At 36.2% G+C, this 19,465-nt stretch overlaps 1 protein-coding gene and 1 long non-coding RNA gene across 3 annotated transcripts in view; one reads left to right on the plus strand and one right to left on the minus strand.

Annotated features, from left to right (window-relative positions):
- Positions 1 to 19,465, plus strand: part of tsnare1 (T-SNARE Domain Containing 1) — a 119,408-nt gene that overhangs the window by 89,911 nt on the left and 10,032 nt on the right. For both annotated transcript variants that reach the window (XM_028018544.1, XM_028018545.1), the window contains exons 10-11: positions 3,735 to 3,817; positions 11,116 to 11,225. In XM_028018544.1, the coding sequence (XP_027874345.1) occupies positions 3,735 to 3,817; positions 11,116 to 11,211 (179 nt within the window). In that variant the 3' untranslated portion in view covers positions 11,212 to 11,225. The remainder of the gene's footprint in view (positions 1 to 3,734; positions 3,818 to 11,115; positions 11,226 to 19,465) is intronic.
- On the minus strand, positions 3,071 to 19,082 carry LOC114145138 (uncharacterized). Its single transcript, XR_003595618.1, has 3 exons — positions 19,068 to 19,082; positions 12,723 to 12,730; positions 3,071 to 3,245 (listed from the first exon to the last, which is right to left on the minus strand). It is a non-coding gene; the product is annotated as an uncharacterized LOC114145138 (long non-coding RNA).

A 19,465-nucleotide genomic window follows, 5' to 3' on the forward strand; every position in this document is an offset into this window, starting at 1 on the left:
TTTTTTAAACATGCATGAAAGAATCAAGGCAACACTCCAGGTATGTTTTTGATGAGGGAATAACATAACACAATGTAAAGTTCAAAGAAGTCAATTTTGCATGATACTGCCCCTTTATTAGGGGCAGTGAAGCACTGAATCCCTTTGGACAGCCTGCATGAGAATAGTGACATACTGTAGTTCAGTCAGACCTATTGAACTGAGGCATTCCCAATACATATTTTATTGATGTGACCAAGTGCAGCTCTCAATCCCAGCTGCATGTTCTGAGGCACTCCTCAGAACATGGATGATGCTTGGCCCTGTGACCAAGGCTGGTTCTCGTCGTAAAACACATAGCCCAGGGCTCCTGCTGCTGAAGGCAGAACTGCTGCAACAACAGCAAAATAAAGGGGGAAAAATTTAAATAACAGGATCTAAGATCAGCCCGTATTGAGGCTCACTTAAGTGTTGTGTTTTAAACCAGAAACAGCTGTGAACTAATATTACAACAGTTAATCAGGCAATAAACATGACATGGAGAGATCATAGTAAGAAAAATTATAAATTGTAAAAAAAAAAAAAAAAGAAAAAAAAAACTACCGGTAACTAAAATAAACCTATTTTAACCTAGTTATTATTATTATTTGAATCCACTTGTTGCCGAAAATCCAAATGTTTTATTGTTTTAACTTAGACTTTCTATGTTTTTCCTCCATCTCCATGGGTCTTTACATTGCCCATCACTGGCCCATTTACTGCAGGGTGCTTAGTTTGAAAAAAAAAGAAGTTAGATCTTTGGTATGTATATCAAGTCATTTTTCTGAAAAAAAAAGAGAAATATGTCACTTCCTACTTTTACAAGCTAGCAATCAATTATTTGCAACTACTTAGCTATCATTGTTATCCATCTGCAGGTTTGTTTTTCAAATATTCCATTCTATTTTTTTTTGGTCATTTCATACATTTTTCTTCATATATTTTGTATTTTTTTATTATTTACATCTTTCTGCAGTGTGTCCCTGCTTGAATCTGTGTAAAAAATTAATTAGATGGTTGCACACAAATATAATTTTTAACATGCTGATTAAAAGGTTCTCTGTTTTGTAATAAAGAGGTTAATTTACGTTTCTAGAACATTCTTCCAAACACCTGTCAACCTTAAAGATTTGTGGACAGAGTCGTTTCCAAGCAGCCAGTCCATTTAAATAGTCAAATTCTATCTGAAAGGAATCTGAGTAGTTCCAGCTAGAATGGTGCCTGAAGGTTACATTACATTTAAATAATAATTATGGTTTGATATTACAGCTTAAACAGCATGTATTATTATGACCCTGCATTATTTAGAAAAATCCATTAAAACTTCACAATTTTACATTAGCTCCAGTCATAATAAAATATTTAATTTATATGTCAAAGAACAGTATGTACGGTATCTTTTATTAGACATATGTCAGGTCTAAATACCTATTAAACAAACACAGGAAAGACAAGAGAGTTAGATTCTTTGTTTCTCGCGAGGAGAGCAGACAGAGATGTGCTTTCAGTTACAAATCTCCAACCTGCTCTGAAACACATCTGTCTGTTCCTCTCTTTTATTGCTCTTAGGAACCCTCTCACACTGAGCACTGCAACTCTATGGGGTGGGGTCAAAGCATTTTAGTTGCAGTGCTAAAAGACAATCACTAAACTAAACACATGTTATCTACAATCTAAATCCTTCTTGCTCCAGGCACGGCGTCGAATAGGACACGTTGTATAGCTTCAAAGCAACGGCTTTGTAGAACAGAGCAGAGTTTATTGCAGGACTGTAAAACTCTGCTGGGAGCAACTAACACCTCTGTCTTGTAGGAAGTGCTGCAGGGCAACAGCTGCTGAGAGTAGCTGTCACCCCTATTTCCCAGGGAAGTCTCAGGATGGAATCAAAGTTATTTAACACACAGAAACATTATCTAAATGTAACTACAAGGCTACATGATACAACAAATATTTGATAATTACTAATAATACAATTTACCCAACAACATATTTTTTACAACTTTGTTGAAACTATCACTGTGTTGTTACAGTATGATATGAGACAGATAATCTGTGCACTTCTCCAAGTGCACCCAGTGCTGACTAGAAAGAAACAATCAGATCTAGTAGGAGGGCCTTAGAGCTGTGAGTCAACTGTCTGTGTGGCGCTGCTTGTTCCCTCTTTTCATTCCCGCTTGGTCTCTGCTTCGCTGCAGCTAGCACAGCCTGTCATGAATGCTGAGTCTAATTAGCATGGCTACGGATGGGAAGCTGTTTTTCTGTAACAGTAAGTTGTTTCTCCACCATTATCAGATCACAAGCAGCGATTACATGGCGCTACATGTATTGTAGCGCTTGATGGCGCTAAGGCCCACCTCTGGACTCCGATTGGCTGTTTTTGTTCAGTACTTGGGAGTGGTCTAGTAGCTCAGGGTGGAAGAGATTGCTCTTTTCACAGACTTAATAAATATGTGAAAAACATATATTTTTTAATAAAAGTTAGATTTATTAAAAAAACTTTAAATATTAATTCCTGCCTAGAAAAATAAATGAAATAAATCACTAAAATCCAAAAAGCAATGGCATTCAAGCTCATGATGAGTATTTTCTTTCATTACTAGCAATGTTAAGTATCAGTTTCTAGCTTATAGATGCACCACCTTCTGCTCCTTGCAATGCATTTTTTTCATTGACTTAAAAGGCATTAGGGAAATTCTTATCAGGCAGGGTTGCAAAGTGGAGACAGACTACAAACAGCCTTTCTAGGATGGCTGACTTTTGTGACTCCACATCTGTTTACACAAACCCTGAGCCTGATGGAAGAGTGAAGAGGACTATTGTTAGAATAATTTTATTATCATTGTTACATTAGTAGTGTTACTAGGGTCAACTATTGGTTAAAGTGAACATGTCTGTGAGACAGAGCTAACCTTTCTTTAAACCTTAAAACATGTTCTTTGAAGATGGTCTTCTGAGAGTTTCCTTAGTCGTAAACCTGTGTTTGTTTATACTCTGTGCCCCCTACGTAGAGATTCCTTAGTCGTAAAACTGCTTTTGTTATGTGTTAGTTCCTGGGGACTCCTAATCTTATCAGCACCAGCCTCCTTTCTTTTGTTTTGTGTTAATAAAAGGCAAGTTCTACTGCAGAGTTTCAGAACACATGGTGAACTGTTCAGAGGAGCAGTTCACTGTGTCTTCTCCTTTTGCAAAAGCTTGGTTGAAAACTCAAACGTTGTCTGTGGTTCTTTCTTTGTATTTTAGGTACACAAAAATACCTATCAACTATTGATGTATCAGAGGAAGAACAGTTCAGTTTGGGAGAAATGCAACATTGGCTTTACATTGTCCAATATGCTGCTAATATATGGAACTTAGACCATGTAACTCAGCCTTGGAGTAATAAATGTCATGTTGGGTGTGGTCACAATGAGCATACATTGTTGTCTTATCCCTGGGTCTTTATTGACTTTTCCTTACACCTGTCAAACCTCAGGTTGAAGATGAATTAGTGGACACATGAAAGAGTTGGGATATTTCAGTGTTTGCTGATTTGTCCATCTAACCCTGATTTTATTTTAGTAATATGACTCTTTTATGCTTGAAAGTTTTTAAACCCACTGAGATACTAATGCACACATTTATTAGGGGATAAGGTTAACCACTGTGAAGTTGTGCTACTGCTTGCAAACAGTGATGTAGTATAGAAAGAGACTGAAACTGTCTTTGCTTTGCTTCAGACAGTATTGAAGACTACATTCAGACCACATCATCTAGCGTGGAATCGGCCAATCAGGAGCTTGCCAAGGCCAATCAGTATCAGGTAACCAATCAGCTGTGCTGCACTATAGTCTACTGCACATTGCTTTGCATAATCTTTGTTTGTTCTAACTGTACAGTACTGGGCATTTGCATTGTAATGCGACCTCAGGAAGCTTAGCCTGATCGCCCATGCAAACAGAGACTTAGCTCACTTGATTACACAGCTTTATCACCCCCCCTCTATTGCTCCCCCTACTACCACCCCCAGAATAACTGCACAGATGATGTAATTTCATGTCATCCTTTACTAGCTTCCACATTCACTTCAATGAATTATACGTAGAGAGAGGAAACATAAAGTGCTTGTGTCTTGCAGAATAACAGAACAACATATATAATTTGTAGTACATGAGTGCCTTTTACCAAGATAATAATTATACATTTGGGGTGTTGGCCCAGACGTACGTTACATTAGAGAAAAATGTGTTATTAGGCAACAACTGCTGTTAGAAATTAGGCAGGAATGTTCTTTGTTCTGTTCTGTGGATTGGGGTGGTTAAAATTTCCACTTCAGAGCACATTCTGGAGAGACGTTTTAAAAGATGCCCCAGGGTCTGCTTCTGCTCTTTCTGTTCAAGGAAATATGTGTATATTGTGCCATTCTTTCAGGAACTATAGCAGTTGGCTGTGCTCTATATGTCTATGCTATGTAAGCCTCTAGCTGTGGTAAATAATGTATTGACTGAAGTGTCAAGGGGTTAATAAAGTATACAACTCTTTAAATGCAGTACACATCTACAGAACTGCATCACATCTATCAGATAAACAGGAAAAACTACTGTGCTTTTCATACATAATAATATTTATATTTATATACAGTACAGACCAAAAGTTTGGACACACCTTCTAATTAAAATGGGTTTTCTTTATTTTCATGACTATTTATAAGGCAAGAAATCCCACTTATTAACCTGACAGGGCAGGTTGACCTATGAAGTGAAAACCATTTCAGGTGACTACCTCTTGAAGCTCATCAAGAAAATGCAGAGTGTGTGCAAAGCAGTAACCATAGCAAAAAGTTGCTACTTTGAAGAAACTAGAATATAAGGGCTATTTTCAGTTGTTTTACACTTTTTTGTTTAGTGCATATTTCCACATGTATTATTCATAGTTTTGATGCCTTCAGTGTGAATCTACAATGTCAATAGTCATGAAAATAAAGGAAACTCATTGAATCAAAAGGTGTGTCCAAACTTTTGGTCTGTACTGTATGTTTCATCTGAATCTCTTAGTTATAGCAAATGACAATCATTAAGTCTTTATTTAAATTTAAAAGCTTTAAAAGTGAATAAATCTACTTTTATTTCTCAAACAAATTTAATTACTAGAAGATCTTGAAAAAACATCAAGTCTTAAAGGGATAGGTCAGTGTTTTTTGTCTTTAAGTGCAGATCTCTTGAAAGGTTAAGTAGTTGAAATAGAAACTCTGTTAGCATATTTGGTATCTTCACTGCAAAAGACAGATTATTTTTCCAGCTAGCGGTTGGCCAACACAGGCTGATATTTTAATGTTTACATTCTCACAGGTTTCTGTTTCTGGTTCTGTCATTTTATATAGTCATATAAAACAAGAAAGTTTTCTTTTTCCAGCAGAAATGTTTGTTAAAAAAAGAAAGGTAATTGTTAGGTTTTTTTTTTATTACAAATTCTTAAGTTTAGTTTATTTTGCTTCTGTTTTCAGTTGTGTAAACATTATTAAATAACTTGAATAAATACTATTAGATATTAACTTCTGAAATTTTTAAATTAGAAAATAAAAGTGGAAAAATTGGAATTCAGAGAAGAAAATAGAAATATATAAAAAAAATTGATTTCCTTGGACCCTTAGAGTTATTTACTGCAGGTAAGATTTTGGCATTTCATAACAGGATACAATAAAATCTTATCTGATATAACAACAGGCAGGGCTGGGTGGTAAATCAGTTTTATTAATTAATCACATTTACTGATTTTGACGATTTCATTTTTGGAAGAACTACATAGTTCTAACTGATGCTAGCCCAACCACAGCCATTCATTTTGTTTGACAAGCTTGTTTTGTAGGTTTTGTTTATCTAAACTTTGAACTCAGGTCGATTGAAAATCGGATTTGGTATGAGAAAGCTAAAGAATTAATTAAGCCTTATTGCCCAGCGTGAACAAGACATTAAATTAGTCAAACTAATTTAATGTCTTGTCAAAAAGGTTTGACTTTTTGATAAATCTTTTGTCAAAAAGTTTTGACAAGATGGAGGACCCAAATCGCAAGACAAAGGAATATAATGACAAATTAAAAATAGGAACTTATAAGGCTGAAAATGCTACAGAAATCCAAAACCGAAGAAAAATCTTAAATATGTGTCAAAAGAACTGTGGCCTCTAAAAGTAAACACCTTCATCATTCAACAGGAATAGTGAACACAACGTGCTGCTATACAGCAGTGGAGTAATCAGCAAGGTTAACTTTATATGTTGAAGGTTTCTTAGTAAAATCAGGGTCTAACTTTGTGGGTTGAATGATGGTCTCCTCATCCAGGCCTCAGATTTCCCCAGTTACTCCCGTCTCCTCTCACAACCTGAAACATGTGGGAGAATGAACTCTCCCACATGTGGGTGTGGGGCGTGAACATGTGTATGTGTATGTGTTTACTCTGCCTCCTGCCTGTTGACTGTCAGATGGGCTGGATTTAGATCTACAGATATTCATTGTAGCCCTGCCTACAGACACATCCACTGGCTGTGGCCCATTACACAAAATGTTTTTTAACTGATCTGTTTAGTCAGTCATCTCCTAATTTTCATAAATTATTGACATCCAATAACCTGCTATATGTGCTATTAAAACAACTATTGAGCTCTCTCCAGTTTCCATCTTGACAGCAGTGCTCTCTGTCTTTCCTCCCAAGCTGCTGCTCCACTTCCAAGCGAACAAATGAGCGAACAGCAACAGCTTTCCCATTAATTGTCATTTCATTATCTCAAGGAGAGCTGAGCCGTGACGGAGCTCACACCAAGCAATTTAGCTCTCCACCAATCCAGACGTTCGCTGTCTTTACAGAGGCAGACCAGCTGAATGGGAAAAAAAAAAACAACAAAGGCAAAGACAGACACACAAAGTCAGGGAGACAAACTTCCAAACTGACCTGTGATTCTCCCAAACGGAACAGCTTTATTCATACTCTAGGAATAAAGAGTATGTCATTTTTCCTTAGTCACATTAATGTCTCTGTTCTACATCACTCAGTGCACTTACCATGTGTCTTTCATGTTTGTCACACTTTGTCATATTTCAGACTGAATTATCTCATTATCTCATTTCTATATATACTAATACTCGCTTCTTTTTCTGTTAGTGTTGATTCCTCCACTGTCTTCTAGAAAATCCTGGCTAAAATTAATGGACACCAAAATCCACAGGTTCTGTTGATGGCGATCAGTGTAATACAAGTTCATACAGCCCTGTTAAAATATTAGTCTTTGATGAATTATCTCAAAACTTTTCCTGAATATAATGTGATATATATTCATGAATAAAAACATCATTATGTTTGTTCTGAAATGATAAACAATGTTTAACATGTTGACCACATAAACATCAATATTTTTGAATAGGTATCATTGATCTGGAATAAACATCACTAAACCAAAACCATAATAATAAACAGTAAAAAGTTGAATTCTAAACTCTTCTGGAGGACACCACAGGGCATGGTTTTGTGTGGCAACTTAGCAAAAGTTGAACTTTTTTACCAAAGCCAATCTGCAAAACATCAAATATGCTGATGGTGTTTAAGGTTTATGCTGCATCGCTGATGATTATTATTGCAGGTTGTTCCCTCATGATGCCAAAATTGGCCATGAAGTCTATGTTTATTTGCTGCTCCTCTTAAATATCATAATCAGGGTGGCTGCAAGGGACTCTGAGGTTTATGTAAATTGCACATAAGCCGATTACAAGTGAGGCAGTTCCGCTGTAAATATTATTTATTTTATGGACTTCCAATTTTCCCAACCAAATGTGATAAAGAGAGAAGAATATTATGGTCATTATCATTGCATTACATTACTGGATTATGAGGACATTTCTCATGTCACACAATATTTTTTTCCCTCCTAGAGACTGAGGAAGCATTTCCAACATGTAGAGATAAGTGAGATACATAGTTGATTAGTTGAGCAGTACCATAAACTGCATTCACAGTGTTATTGCAGTATGATGTCATGCTAAGATGTTAAGTAGTCACAAATATTTTGGTAAAGTGTGGAAGTCTTTATATCTTCCTCCTGTAGGAGTGTCATTGTTTCCTGTGGCCTCTTTGGTACTTCTTGAGCTTCTTATTTGCCTTCTGCGTATAAGAAGGCAGATAAGGATCTTACTGCCTATTGAGGTGCTGTGGCATGGACTTAAAAAGTTAGTTCATGCTTTTTTAACCCTCCAATGTGGAGGGTTACATTCTGCAAACATGAGTGGTCAAATGTAGATTTAGAATCTGCATTTTGTGTTTACTTGTCTTTAACATTTAATTTGGTTTAATGTTCTGAAACACTGAAGTGCGACAAACATGGAAAAAAAAGGAAATCAGAAAGGGTCAAACTCTTTTACACACCACTATAGTTGACTGGTTGAGTTTAAGGCTCAGGAACACTGATCTTTAGTTTGAGGTTGTGCCTAACATAATGTTGATGTATTATCAGATTATCCTGCACTACATGTTTTCAATAGAGACAGATAGACAGCAGACAGCTTGGTTACTGTAAGATGCCTTTGGAAGCAGAAAAACCCAAATTCATCAGCCACTTCATCACCATTCTGGACATTTGGCATCAGGCTGGCGAATGCTTTTCACATTGGTGAAATATGGCTTGTAATAATAGAAATGAGCATTTGTTTGTGGATTGTAGTTTGGAAGTCAATCGGTTAAATGTGATATACAAGATAAGGATCCACTGTAGGACCAGACATTCAAACTGACAGCAACGTTCCAAATTATCATTCACCTTCCTTTGATATTTTATATAAAGATAAAAATTCATCATAGATATAAAAATTGGCTGCAAACATATCAGGTCACCTGGCAACTGGTTTTACAACTCTTAAAACTGTCTGAATTTATGATATACCAGAACTTATAAGACATTCCCATTGGAGGATTTAAGTTTGATTTTCAAACTGTGTGAAGGTGTGTATTTCTTCTGACGTTTTGCGCCACCCATCTGCCCTGAAGTGCCAACACTAAGGAGACACACGCTAGAAGATTAAGTTGTTGGTGATAAGAGCGTCCCATCTTTTTGCTGCTTTGTCTTCCCGCTTAGTCTGCATAGCGCTCTGTAAAATTCCAGTTTAAAAATACAGCAACACTTCCTTTGTTATGTTAAGCCCTTTCTTGTTCCCAAATCTACCTTATTTATTTTTGTGTACTCCCCAAATAACAGCAGCATTGGGATGAAAAAGAGAGGGAAGGGTGTATGGGAGGAGCGGGTGGGGAGGAAGGAGGAAAGAGAAGAGGAAAAAAGGGAGAGAGGAAGAGAAAGTTTATAAGGAGTAGTTTAGGAGGAAATGTGAGAGAGAGGCAGGGGAATCTGTGGTGGCCAGCTGCATGAGGGGAGATAGTGGAGAAAGGCTTTTAATTCTCAATCCCCACAGAGCCTTTGAAAATTACCAATCTTCTTATCACAGACGCAGGGCTGCTTATGCAAATTGTTGTGGAGTGGAACGTTTAAATGGAAAATTACTCGACAGCATTTTTTTTTTCTTTCCATCTTCGCTCTTCTCCTCACTCCCTCTCTCTTCCACACAGAAAGCCTGTTTTGAGTCTCAGATAAGAAGATGAATTGCTCTCTCCGTGCTTTGAAGCGCGTCAGGATTTAAAGACTCCAGCCTCAGCTCTGGTCTAACGCCGCTGCTCTCGCTGCCTTTGTAGCAGAAAACAGGCTGGGAAAAAATGGAAGAAAAAGCGTTTCAAAACAACATAGATTCTGTGCTCCAACACATCGTCACCGCCTGAGGAGACAAGCAGCTAAGGAAAATATAGAAATATCCCCATAACCCTGCTCTTCGATGTTTCCTACAATTTTTCTGCACACCACAGCTAACATGTCTTCTACTTTTTACCACAAGCTAATTGACCTGGAAATTTTAATTTAATTTGTTTTGTGAGACAAATGGCTTGCCTTTTTAGAAGCTCAATTTTCCCACTGCTGATAAAGAAATTAAATGAAAAACAACTTTTATTTTCATGGTAAAATTGTTGAACAGTTTTTGTTTATATGTTTCTGTTTTTATCCCTTTTTCTTCATAAAGTTAAAAAAGTCATATACAATCACTTGGAAACTATTTACACTAATTCAACGTTTTCTCATTTTCACACCAATAAACTTCAGTGTATTTTGTAGGCATTTTATATTATTTACTATCATAAAATGCATAATTGTAATGTGAAATAGAACACTTTAGCAAACACGTTCCTAAAAAGTGTGACATACATTTTTATTCACTCTCTTTTACTCCTCTACCCTTAAATAAAATTCATGGAACTAATTACCTTCTAAACTAGGAAGGATCAAAAGCAAACAAATAAATAAACTGTTAAAATACAACTTAAATGTAACATTTTATAAATAAATGTACTTCAAAGTATATTTAATGTTACATAAATAAATTCAGGGAGCATGAGACATTGTTTTTCCACATGGAGAGTTCAGACTCCACTGAGAATCTTGGTATGTTCTGGAGAAGGATTGGCACAGTGGTAGGACTCTGCCATCATCATTTGCTTTCATTTTTCTTGCTGAAAATTGAAAGCAAAGCTGGATGGAAATAAATCTTGTGACATTGCAGAAGTTTATTCAAACAATGCTATGGTGTGCAAAGTTAAAGGTGGCCCAACCAAGTATTAGAGCATGTGATTTTTTTGTGGCAACTTGTATTTGACCACGTTTTCCTCGTTTTTCATAGGACTATCAGGCGTGAATGGAATATGAATGAAATATGAATGGAATATGGCGGCCTTTTTCAGCTGCTGCTTGCTGGCTGCTTCTTGTCCGTTCACACTGGAACACATAGCTAGCTGCACTGCTTCTGCTGTTTACGAAGCACAGCTCTACAGAAAAACTGGGACAGAAACGTCCATCATACCGTCCCAGTTGCAGCAAATAGGTGAAAACATGCACATAAAATATATTGGACCTCCATGGCTTAGATGACAACCAGATTCCCTATGCTATTGTGGGAATGTAATGTTAAAATGTTTACATATATTCTCTTAAAAGTAAGATGATTATTATGCCCTAATGATGAAATATGCTTCTTTTGGTCTACAGAGGCAGTTGAGGAAAAGAAAGTGTTACCTTCTGTTGGCCGGAGCCTTGATTCTCGCCATCCTCATCCTCATTATTGCTGTTTCAGCAAGAAAATGAAACCTACCTCTTTGGTAAGAGCTATAAGAACAAATCACTCCCGTACCTTTATTAGGATATTAACCTTTTCACTTTTTGTTTTGCATTGAAATGTAACTGTTGTTTAGTCGAAGTATAGAGCTGGCGCTTACATTTTTTTTTACTGCTTTACTTACAAAGTCAGGTTGTGTAACGCTCATGTGGAATAACCACACAAAAGTTATGGCATTTTCTAAGGTGTGATATACCTAAGATTGCATTCTGAATTGATTATATTGCCCAGACCCTTTTGAGTTATATGCATGTCATTAAATGATAAGGTGACATGACATAAATGTTGAACAGGTACTTAAATGATAAGGTCATGAATTTTGTCTCTATCTGGCTAGTACAGAAAAATAATTATTTATGTTCTGCTGTAGTGTTGATGCTTTAATATCTTCAGTTTCCTGTTCAGCTGAAATCATTTATTTTACTGAGTGAATGGTATAAAATCTTGACTCATCTGGGGCTCTGGTTAAAGCAGTAAAGTTTTTTGCCTTGTAGAATACATAGACGAAGTATTCACACCCCTTGTACATTTTGTCCCATTACAACTGCAAACGCCAATACATGTGATAGAGTATCAAAAAGTAGTATGATGTAATAAAATGTTATAAATAAGTAAACATGCCATGCAAAATGTATAGTATTTTATTTCTCTCATGCTTTTCTAACTAAATAAAAAAAGATATGCATACACTTAGACCACAGAGCAGAGAAAATATTATTAATGATGTACAAAATCTCTCCTCAAAATTGAAAGATCTTATGCCACTGGCCTCAGACTGCCATCAGATGCAAAGACAAAAGTCCTGCAACTTTTAGATGTGTAGGACCAGGGTGTTGCTTGTCCTACACATTTAAATTAAATGTCAAAATTGCCTCACTAGTGTGCAGTCAAGCTCTACAGTGTTATGCTAATGAACTAATATTTGAACCCAGATTGCTGAAGCAGAGAGACATCTAAAAGTTGTAGGACTTCTCAAGGAGTGACGTTTGCAACCAATGCCTTACACTTTCATCAACAAATCACATTTATGCTGGTGTTTCTAAATCAATAGCAAGTTATGATTTCACTAAATTCATAAAGACAGTAAGAGGTAGTGGCATCTATATGGTTTATTGATCCTCATTCATGGTGGGGAATCCTACTTCACTGGTAGGGGAGGAGACAGCAAAGATGTGTGAGATTAAGCTGTATCAGCTGGGAGTAGTTGGACTTACAGTATCTTTATGCACTCTAAGGTTTGGGTTTGAATCCCATTTCTGACTAATTCCTTTTGCTTTCAGGTACAGTTGATAGTGCTTTTCTGTACTTTCGATGTAATTAAGGCAGCTCAACAAGGTCACCTTTAGGAGGCGATGTTCCATTTACCATCAATGAATTACCTCTTCTCTTCATTTCATCCCTTTTCCTTCTAATTAAATTTACAAGAATGGTAGCCACATTTATGATTTTTTTGGTATACTTTTAAATTTGAAAACAAAACATTTTATGCTATAATTTATGGCTGCAAAACATGACTTTGTTTCTAATCTGGGACAGGCTACATGAAGTCTTAATACTTGGTAAATGTGCATAATTATAAAGATGAAACCTTGGCTATATTCACCTAATTTTTAAAAGTAACTCTTAATTCATTGTATTTAAATTGATTTGAAATTCCTCATTATTAAACAGCCCTTATTTTGTTTCAGTACTTTAAACTGAACCAAAGTAATTATACCCTCATGTTGCTCTGAGGTGGGAAGTTGTTTTTCCTCCTCATGTTCAATAGAAGATATTACTGCTTGCATAAAATATTGATTGTCTTTTATCTTCTTCTGAGCTAGTAAAATGGTAACCCAGCGGAGCAAAGAACTCTATTCATAAAACAGCATGCTGGATCAATGTCCCTGTGGTGAGGACCTGGTGCTGAGGCTCAGCAATTGATGGTCAACCCTAAAGTGACTCGACACGGCAGTTGCAGAAAATAAAAGAAACAAGCTTGTTGTGAGGTGGACTGTTGTTTTATTGTCTGACTGTGTTCACCTGAGCACAGCAGGAGTCACTCAGAAGAACTGAACTCTTCAGTTCATCTGAACTGAACTGTTGGTTACAATTTTAGGTCCTTAATAGCAGCAATTTGAAGTATAATTCACTTGATAAAGAGTGAGGTATTTTCTATGAGTAACACATTTTCACCCTTTCAGTGCCACACCAAGTTTAATGTTTGGGTTGTACTGAAATCAAATCCTGTGTAGCAGAAAAATGCTTCCCATTCTAGAAATGATGATGAAAGGTATGGTAACTTTAATGTTATTTACTGCATTGTTTTACATGTCACCAAGAATCTGGTAATCAGTATATTAGTATCCAGCACATAAAAAAAGAAATTAATATGTTCTCAAGAGTGTTCAATAGTTTTATGTCCATGTTTTAAAACATGGACTATTGCAACTTTTTGTTTTGGCCCTGCAGTTTAAATTCCATTTAATGGGATGTTTCTTATGGTTGTCTGTCTCCTTCACTTCTGCTGTAATCTGTCAGTCAGTTGGCCAAGGAAGAGAACTCCTCTAAATGAACAAGTCACAAAAAAATCCACACCATCACAGCAACCACATGAACGCAACATATCATAACTCCTTAAAGATAACGTCAGAAAGCTTGCTACCATGTGTAATCAATAAACTGCCTTCTGGTGGCTTGATAGCTAGCCTTGTTTAACTCTCAGGCAATGTCGGTAGATATTAATTTCAGAACTACTATTAAACTTTGCTGATATTTTATTTATATTATTCATTTTAGAAGTTTCCATCCTTTACCATCTGCTTGATTGATAAAAAATTCACTTCATATTGGTTTATTTACATAGTACCACTGCACAACAAATGACATCTAAAGGCACTTTAAAAAAATCATTTAAATTCAATCACCTATATTTCAATTGATCTTAGTTCTCAAACAGTAAATATTCTCAATTAGTTATTTAAAGTAGTTTAAAAAATGTTCTAAGGAAACCCAGCAGATTGCATCGAGTCACTGACTTGCAGCATTCACTCCTCCTGGATGTGCACATAGACCATCGCCTGTATTGTGTCCTAAACCTATTGCATTTGGGAAAGGCATTTGCACTCAGTCACTTTTTTATTTCTTTATATTTTTGCTGTCAGAGAAAATGTTTATTTCTTCCAATCTTCTGCTATTTGAATTGTGAATATGCATAATTTTTCCAGTCATATGTTCCACTCAAAACACTTTACACTAGAGTCATGCGCACCCAGCTGCACTGAAACCAATAACCAGATCACAAGGCAGCATGGGGTAAAGTGCCATGTCCACGGGCACATTGAAATGCAAAAGCTGAAATCAAACCTACAACCTTCTGCTTGCAAGATGACTCCACCTACTGATCCACTGTTTCCTAAACAAAAAATGAAATTGTATATCTCTTAATAATTTTGATAGAAAAAGCTAACTTTTTGCTGGTTAACTTAAGCACTTTATAAAGTATTGTGAAAAATTATGATAAACGTGTTTTAACAGCAAATTTGCCAGATGACATGTGTTATTCTAATTTATCCTTCAGTTATCATTGGTGATTTGGCACAATTGTAGTTCAATCACTATATATTCATAATAAACTTTGTGCAGCCAGAAAATAGCTACAACAACAAAAACAATAATACTGCATAAATTCTTTAAATACAAGTTAATCTTATTGATTCGTTTACTCAGGAGAGTAATAGCAAATATTGTAAAATCAAAACCTTCCAAGTAAATACAGTATATACACACAATGTAATGTTAATCATTCATGACAAACATGTTAGTTAGAGCCACACCTTCTCCAAATTTTACAGTACATTTCAAACCAACATTAGGGTAAGACAGTAATAGTACATAATCTACAGATACATCATTAATGGATGTCTGGCTGCATTTTAACTTCATTAATTTTAACACAATTTTGTAGGCTGTACTATTTGCAGATTTCTCCATTATGCTTTTTTGCTGCATGTATTTCAAGCAGGATTTGACTGCTTCTGTATTTACTCAGATCTCAGATTAGCAGCACTTCATGTTTATGTAAATAGACCAAAATTTGTTTTAGCAGATGAGACAGGATTACAACAAATCTTTGTGTTTGTGTAGGAGGGGAGAAACACTAAGTATTATTATTCCTACTGGAGGAAATGCTGTTACTCACTAGTTGAGTTCAGCCCAGTACAGTCTTGTCTCAGCACAGCCGTAATAAGTTTGTCACATTTAGCACGTTCCATCAAACATTTGGATTTTAGACACACTTTAATCTCAGTGAAACGACTGCCTCACTGTGTTTGATAAGCTGGTTTTATAAGCAGGAGTAAGCAACTTTTCTCATTGCTGTGGAACTTACTGTCACCTTGCATATTATGCAATTTATAACATCAATTCCACAATACCTGTTAAAATTGAGAAGATGATTTTTAGTCTCAGCCTCATTACAAAAATGATCATTAAATCAGGATATATCCATGCTGAATTTCATTTATAGGCAAGTCAAAACTCTGGTCTTTGAATGACTTGCATCCAACGTAATCCTCTTCATGAGACTCTTATACAACAAAAGAATGTCTTCAGTCAGAGGCTTCTTCAGATTTGCTTTAATACTCACCACTACAAGAGCTCCATCCTGTCCATAGACATCTGCTTCTACCCTGGGCTGTGGGCAGGTGTGGGGTCTGGACCCTGGTCCTTGGGTGGTCTGGGGCCTGCTCTGGCTTCCAGTGGATTCAGAGTCAGGTCTTTATTCATGTCTCAATGGGCAATTCATTTTACAGCAGGTCACAATAAAAATAACAAAAACAAGTACACACCAACAGTTAATATTTAGATAGAGAGTGTGGCACTAAACTCCCCTGCTTCACCCAACGGAGGTTAAAATACAAAACTTGTTAATCAAAAGTAGATGACTGTATGACAAAAAGGTGAATAAATATCAATAATTCTTAAAAAAATAAAAATCTGTCAATAAGAGAGCACACACCATTTAAACTGAGCGGTGATTTTTTTTTTTTTTTCTACCAACTAAAAGACTAACAACTCCTCTCCCTGCCTACATTAAGGAGAGAGACAACACTAGAAATGAACGAATGCTGATACCTATTGCTCCAAACAGAAGGGAATCAAAAGAATGATTCAATGGGGAAAAGGTGAGTGGAGACAGAGATCACTGACAGAATGGAATTGGCTTTTTTCAAAGTGTGAAAGTTGTACAGGCCAGTCAGAAGCACCTGTGATTTTACTGCTGACATTCACATTTTTTGTTAAAGCAGTTTTGTCTCTTACACCAAGATTTCCACACCAACATATCAAAAGAGTCAAAATTGATTAAACATAGGATTTGTAACATATACACCTCAGAGTTCTGTCTATGTTGAATTTTGCCATTTTAAGAAGACAGAAAAGATGCTGTTGACTGAAAAATGTTTTACAGTGGGATGATTGGCTATGTACAGGTTAGGGTGGGGGTGTGGGTGCTTCCCTGGTGTCCCAGACTAGGTGTCCCAGACTTTTGTTTTTCGTGTAACCTTTTTCTATGTGGTACTGGGTCAAACATGTGCTTGACTCATCTGTCTTGCATTCAAGTCCAATGTGTAGTTTTATTAATATTATATTAATATTAATGCCAAGCTTAGTGGTTGACTGACATTTCACCAAAAAAACACCAAATTTGCACTTGTCAACCATCATCAGGAGATGGAGCCTCTAGATCTGCTGTTCTTGGTCAAGTCTTTGTTCCCTCTCACTGGAGGTTTTATCCTAATGTGAAAATAATATTCTGTATAATCAGTGATTAGAACAATCTAGAGCTCAAATTACTGGTCACAGAAGCATCTGGATGAGAATATTTTACTGCCACTGATGTTGCAGTTTACATCACACAGGTCTGATAGTCTGGCAGAAATCCAAACTGTAATTACTCTGAAAGCAGGAGTCAGAATTATTAAGCAATGTAAAATACATTTGTACCTGAATTTGCATTTTCTCCTTTACACACAGGGCTATCCCAACAGTGCCACGCTCATTAAGTAAGGTGTTATTTGAGATATTTTATTCAGAGAGAAGACATTTGTTCTTTAATGACGATGATGTACCAGCTGGTGTAAATTAGATTGTCAGAGCTCTCGACATATATCTGCAAAGTAATGGATAGTGGTAGAAATTAAGATATGCTGCAGGTGGTAGAACTTAAGAATGGGGAAATATTCAATATAAGTATTGTAAACTTTCAGGGCTCCTTTTTGTAACTTTATGTACAGTATGAGTGACCAGAGGCTGAAATCACTAAGACAGATTGCAAATTAGGTTGTGCTTCTTCCTTACTGTTTATCTGTAATCACTTTCTACATCTACTGGGTTTGTTGGCAAAAAGTGGTGCAAATAGCTCCTATTTTCTGGATTCCATGTATGTGGGTAAATTTTCTTATTAGCACCATCTTCTTTGTGAATCTGGTGCAAAAATGAAATGGATGGAGCATGAAAAGCAGCCATAAAAATGGAACAGAATGCATTGCTTTGTAAAATTCTTCTCCAGAGTTTAAAACATGATTTGTAAACACTGTTAAGCATTTGTTTAACATGATGAACATGACTACCAACATGATTTACAATAATAAACTGCCTCCCTGTGACCTACCACTGTGATCATCAAAAGAACATTTAAAAGACAGGGCATATGACAGTTACTGGTAAAATGTTGTAATGTGATGGACTAATCTGGCTCTTTGGCTATTAAAAAATGCTTGTTCACAGTTTTTGGAAGAGAAAAGCCTGCCAATTTAACAGGAGTACACGCAGTTCAAGGCCTTTTATAAAAGACCTGATAATGCATAGAGTCCCAACATTTAATAAGAAATGGCAGCTTGGATGTTTTACCTGTAGCACAGTCTACATCAGCGTGATTCCTATCAGCCTCAACAAAAATTTGGAACACTAAAGTAATGTGTTTTTTAAAGGATTTCAAATGGACAGGCAGACATTTCCATTGTGTATATACAGTATATATATATATATATATATATGTATATATATATATGTATTTTCTTCTGTTGAATGAGAGCAAGAACAAGACACAGCTTTTGCATCTTGGTTTGTCTGATGAAGACTTACACAGAGTACAAATGTATTAAGCAACAAAAGTTAAATAAAAGTTAAAGTTAAATCTCATTACAATTCTCTAATTTTGGCTACAGGAAACTTTCTAAAAATAATAAATGAAGGGATTTGTAGAATGTAGCATCTCTGACCAATTACAAGACACACTACAAGTCACCCTTTCACACACAGACATACAATGTGGGGCCTGGTGTCTTGCCTAAGGACACTTCAATGTGTGGTGAGGGGAGAAATTAAAATTCTAGCCTTCCAGTTGGCAGATAAGCACTTTTTCCTGCTGATGCATAGCTGATTTGCTCTGCCACTCTAAATTCTTCCCCCAAATTCTGTTTTTTGAAAAGAAAACTCTCATTCATATGCAAAGATGATTGTGATTGTGATCTCTCAGAAGGCACAACAGCACTGCAGCTAAAAAAAAAAAAAGACCAGTGCTCATATACTTATACCAGACTGGACTTTGTAACTGCCACAAAGCCATAGTAAATCTGCCTAGTAGAGTTCAACACACTATAAGGTAGACAGCAAATGAAAGAGAAGTGGAGAGCAGCAGTAGAGAAGGCAGAATGAAGGATGGTGTGTGCCATACATCAGTTTAATGAGGGTGACAATGACAGAAATAACAAGGGAGCCACTTCAGCTTGGAAATCAATAGGCCAGTTCTTTACGGCATTCTAAATAATGCAATAACTGACACTAGGTTCTAAAGGAATTATGCCCTCACATCTTGTTTACACAGTCATTTGGGTAGTGTGTGCATAGTCCTAAGATGTGCTAATTCTACATCTACCTGAAAATGAGGCCTTATACTTCCTACTACCCACACCAGATTACACATACAGAAGAGCAAAGAAAAAGCGAAGATAAAGACCTGGCCCAGATTAAAAGTAGCTCATTGTGACATGATTTTGAAAAAATTCCTAAAAGTTTTGGAATTCTAAGATTTTTTTCATAATTTTACTGGAGTAAGATAAAAAAATATATATCTTCTAACATGACAAAATGTTGGAAGTACTCAGGAGAATCTCCAGCTGTTTGGTTTTTGTCTTTTCTCCATTTTATGTTTTTTGTTATGCCAGATAAAAATAAGTTTAT

The sequence above is a fragment of the Xiphophorus couchianus genome, chromosome 5, assembly GCF_001444195.1.
Source record: "Xiphophorus couchianus chromosome 5, X_couchianus-1.0, whole genome shotgun sequence".
NCBI lineage: Eukaryota > Metazoa > Chordata > Actinopteri > Cyprinodontiformes > Poeciliidae > Xiphophorus > Xiphophorus couchianus.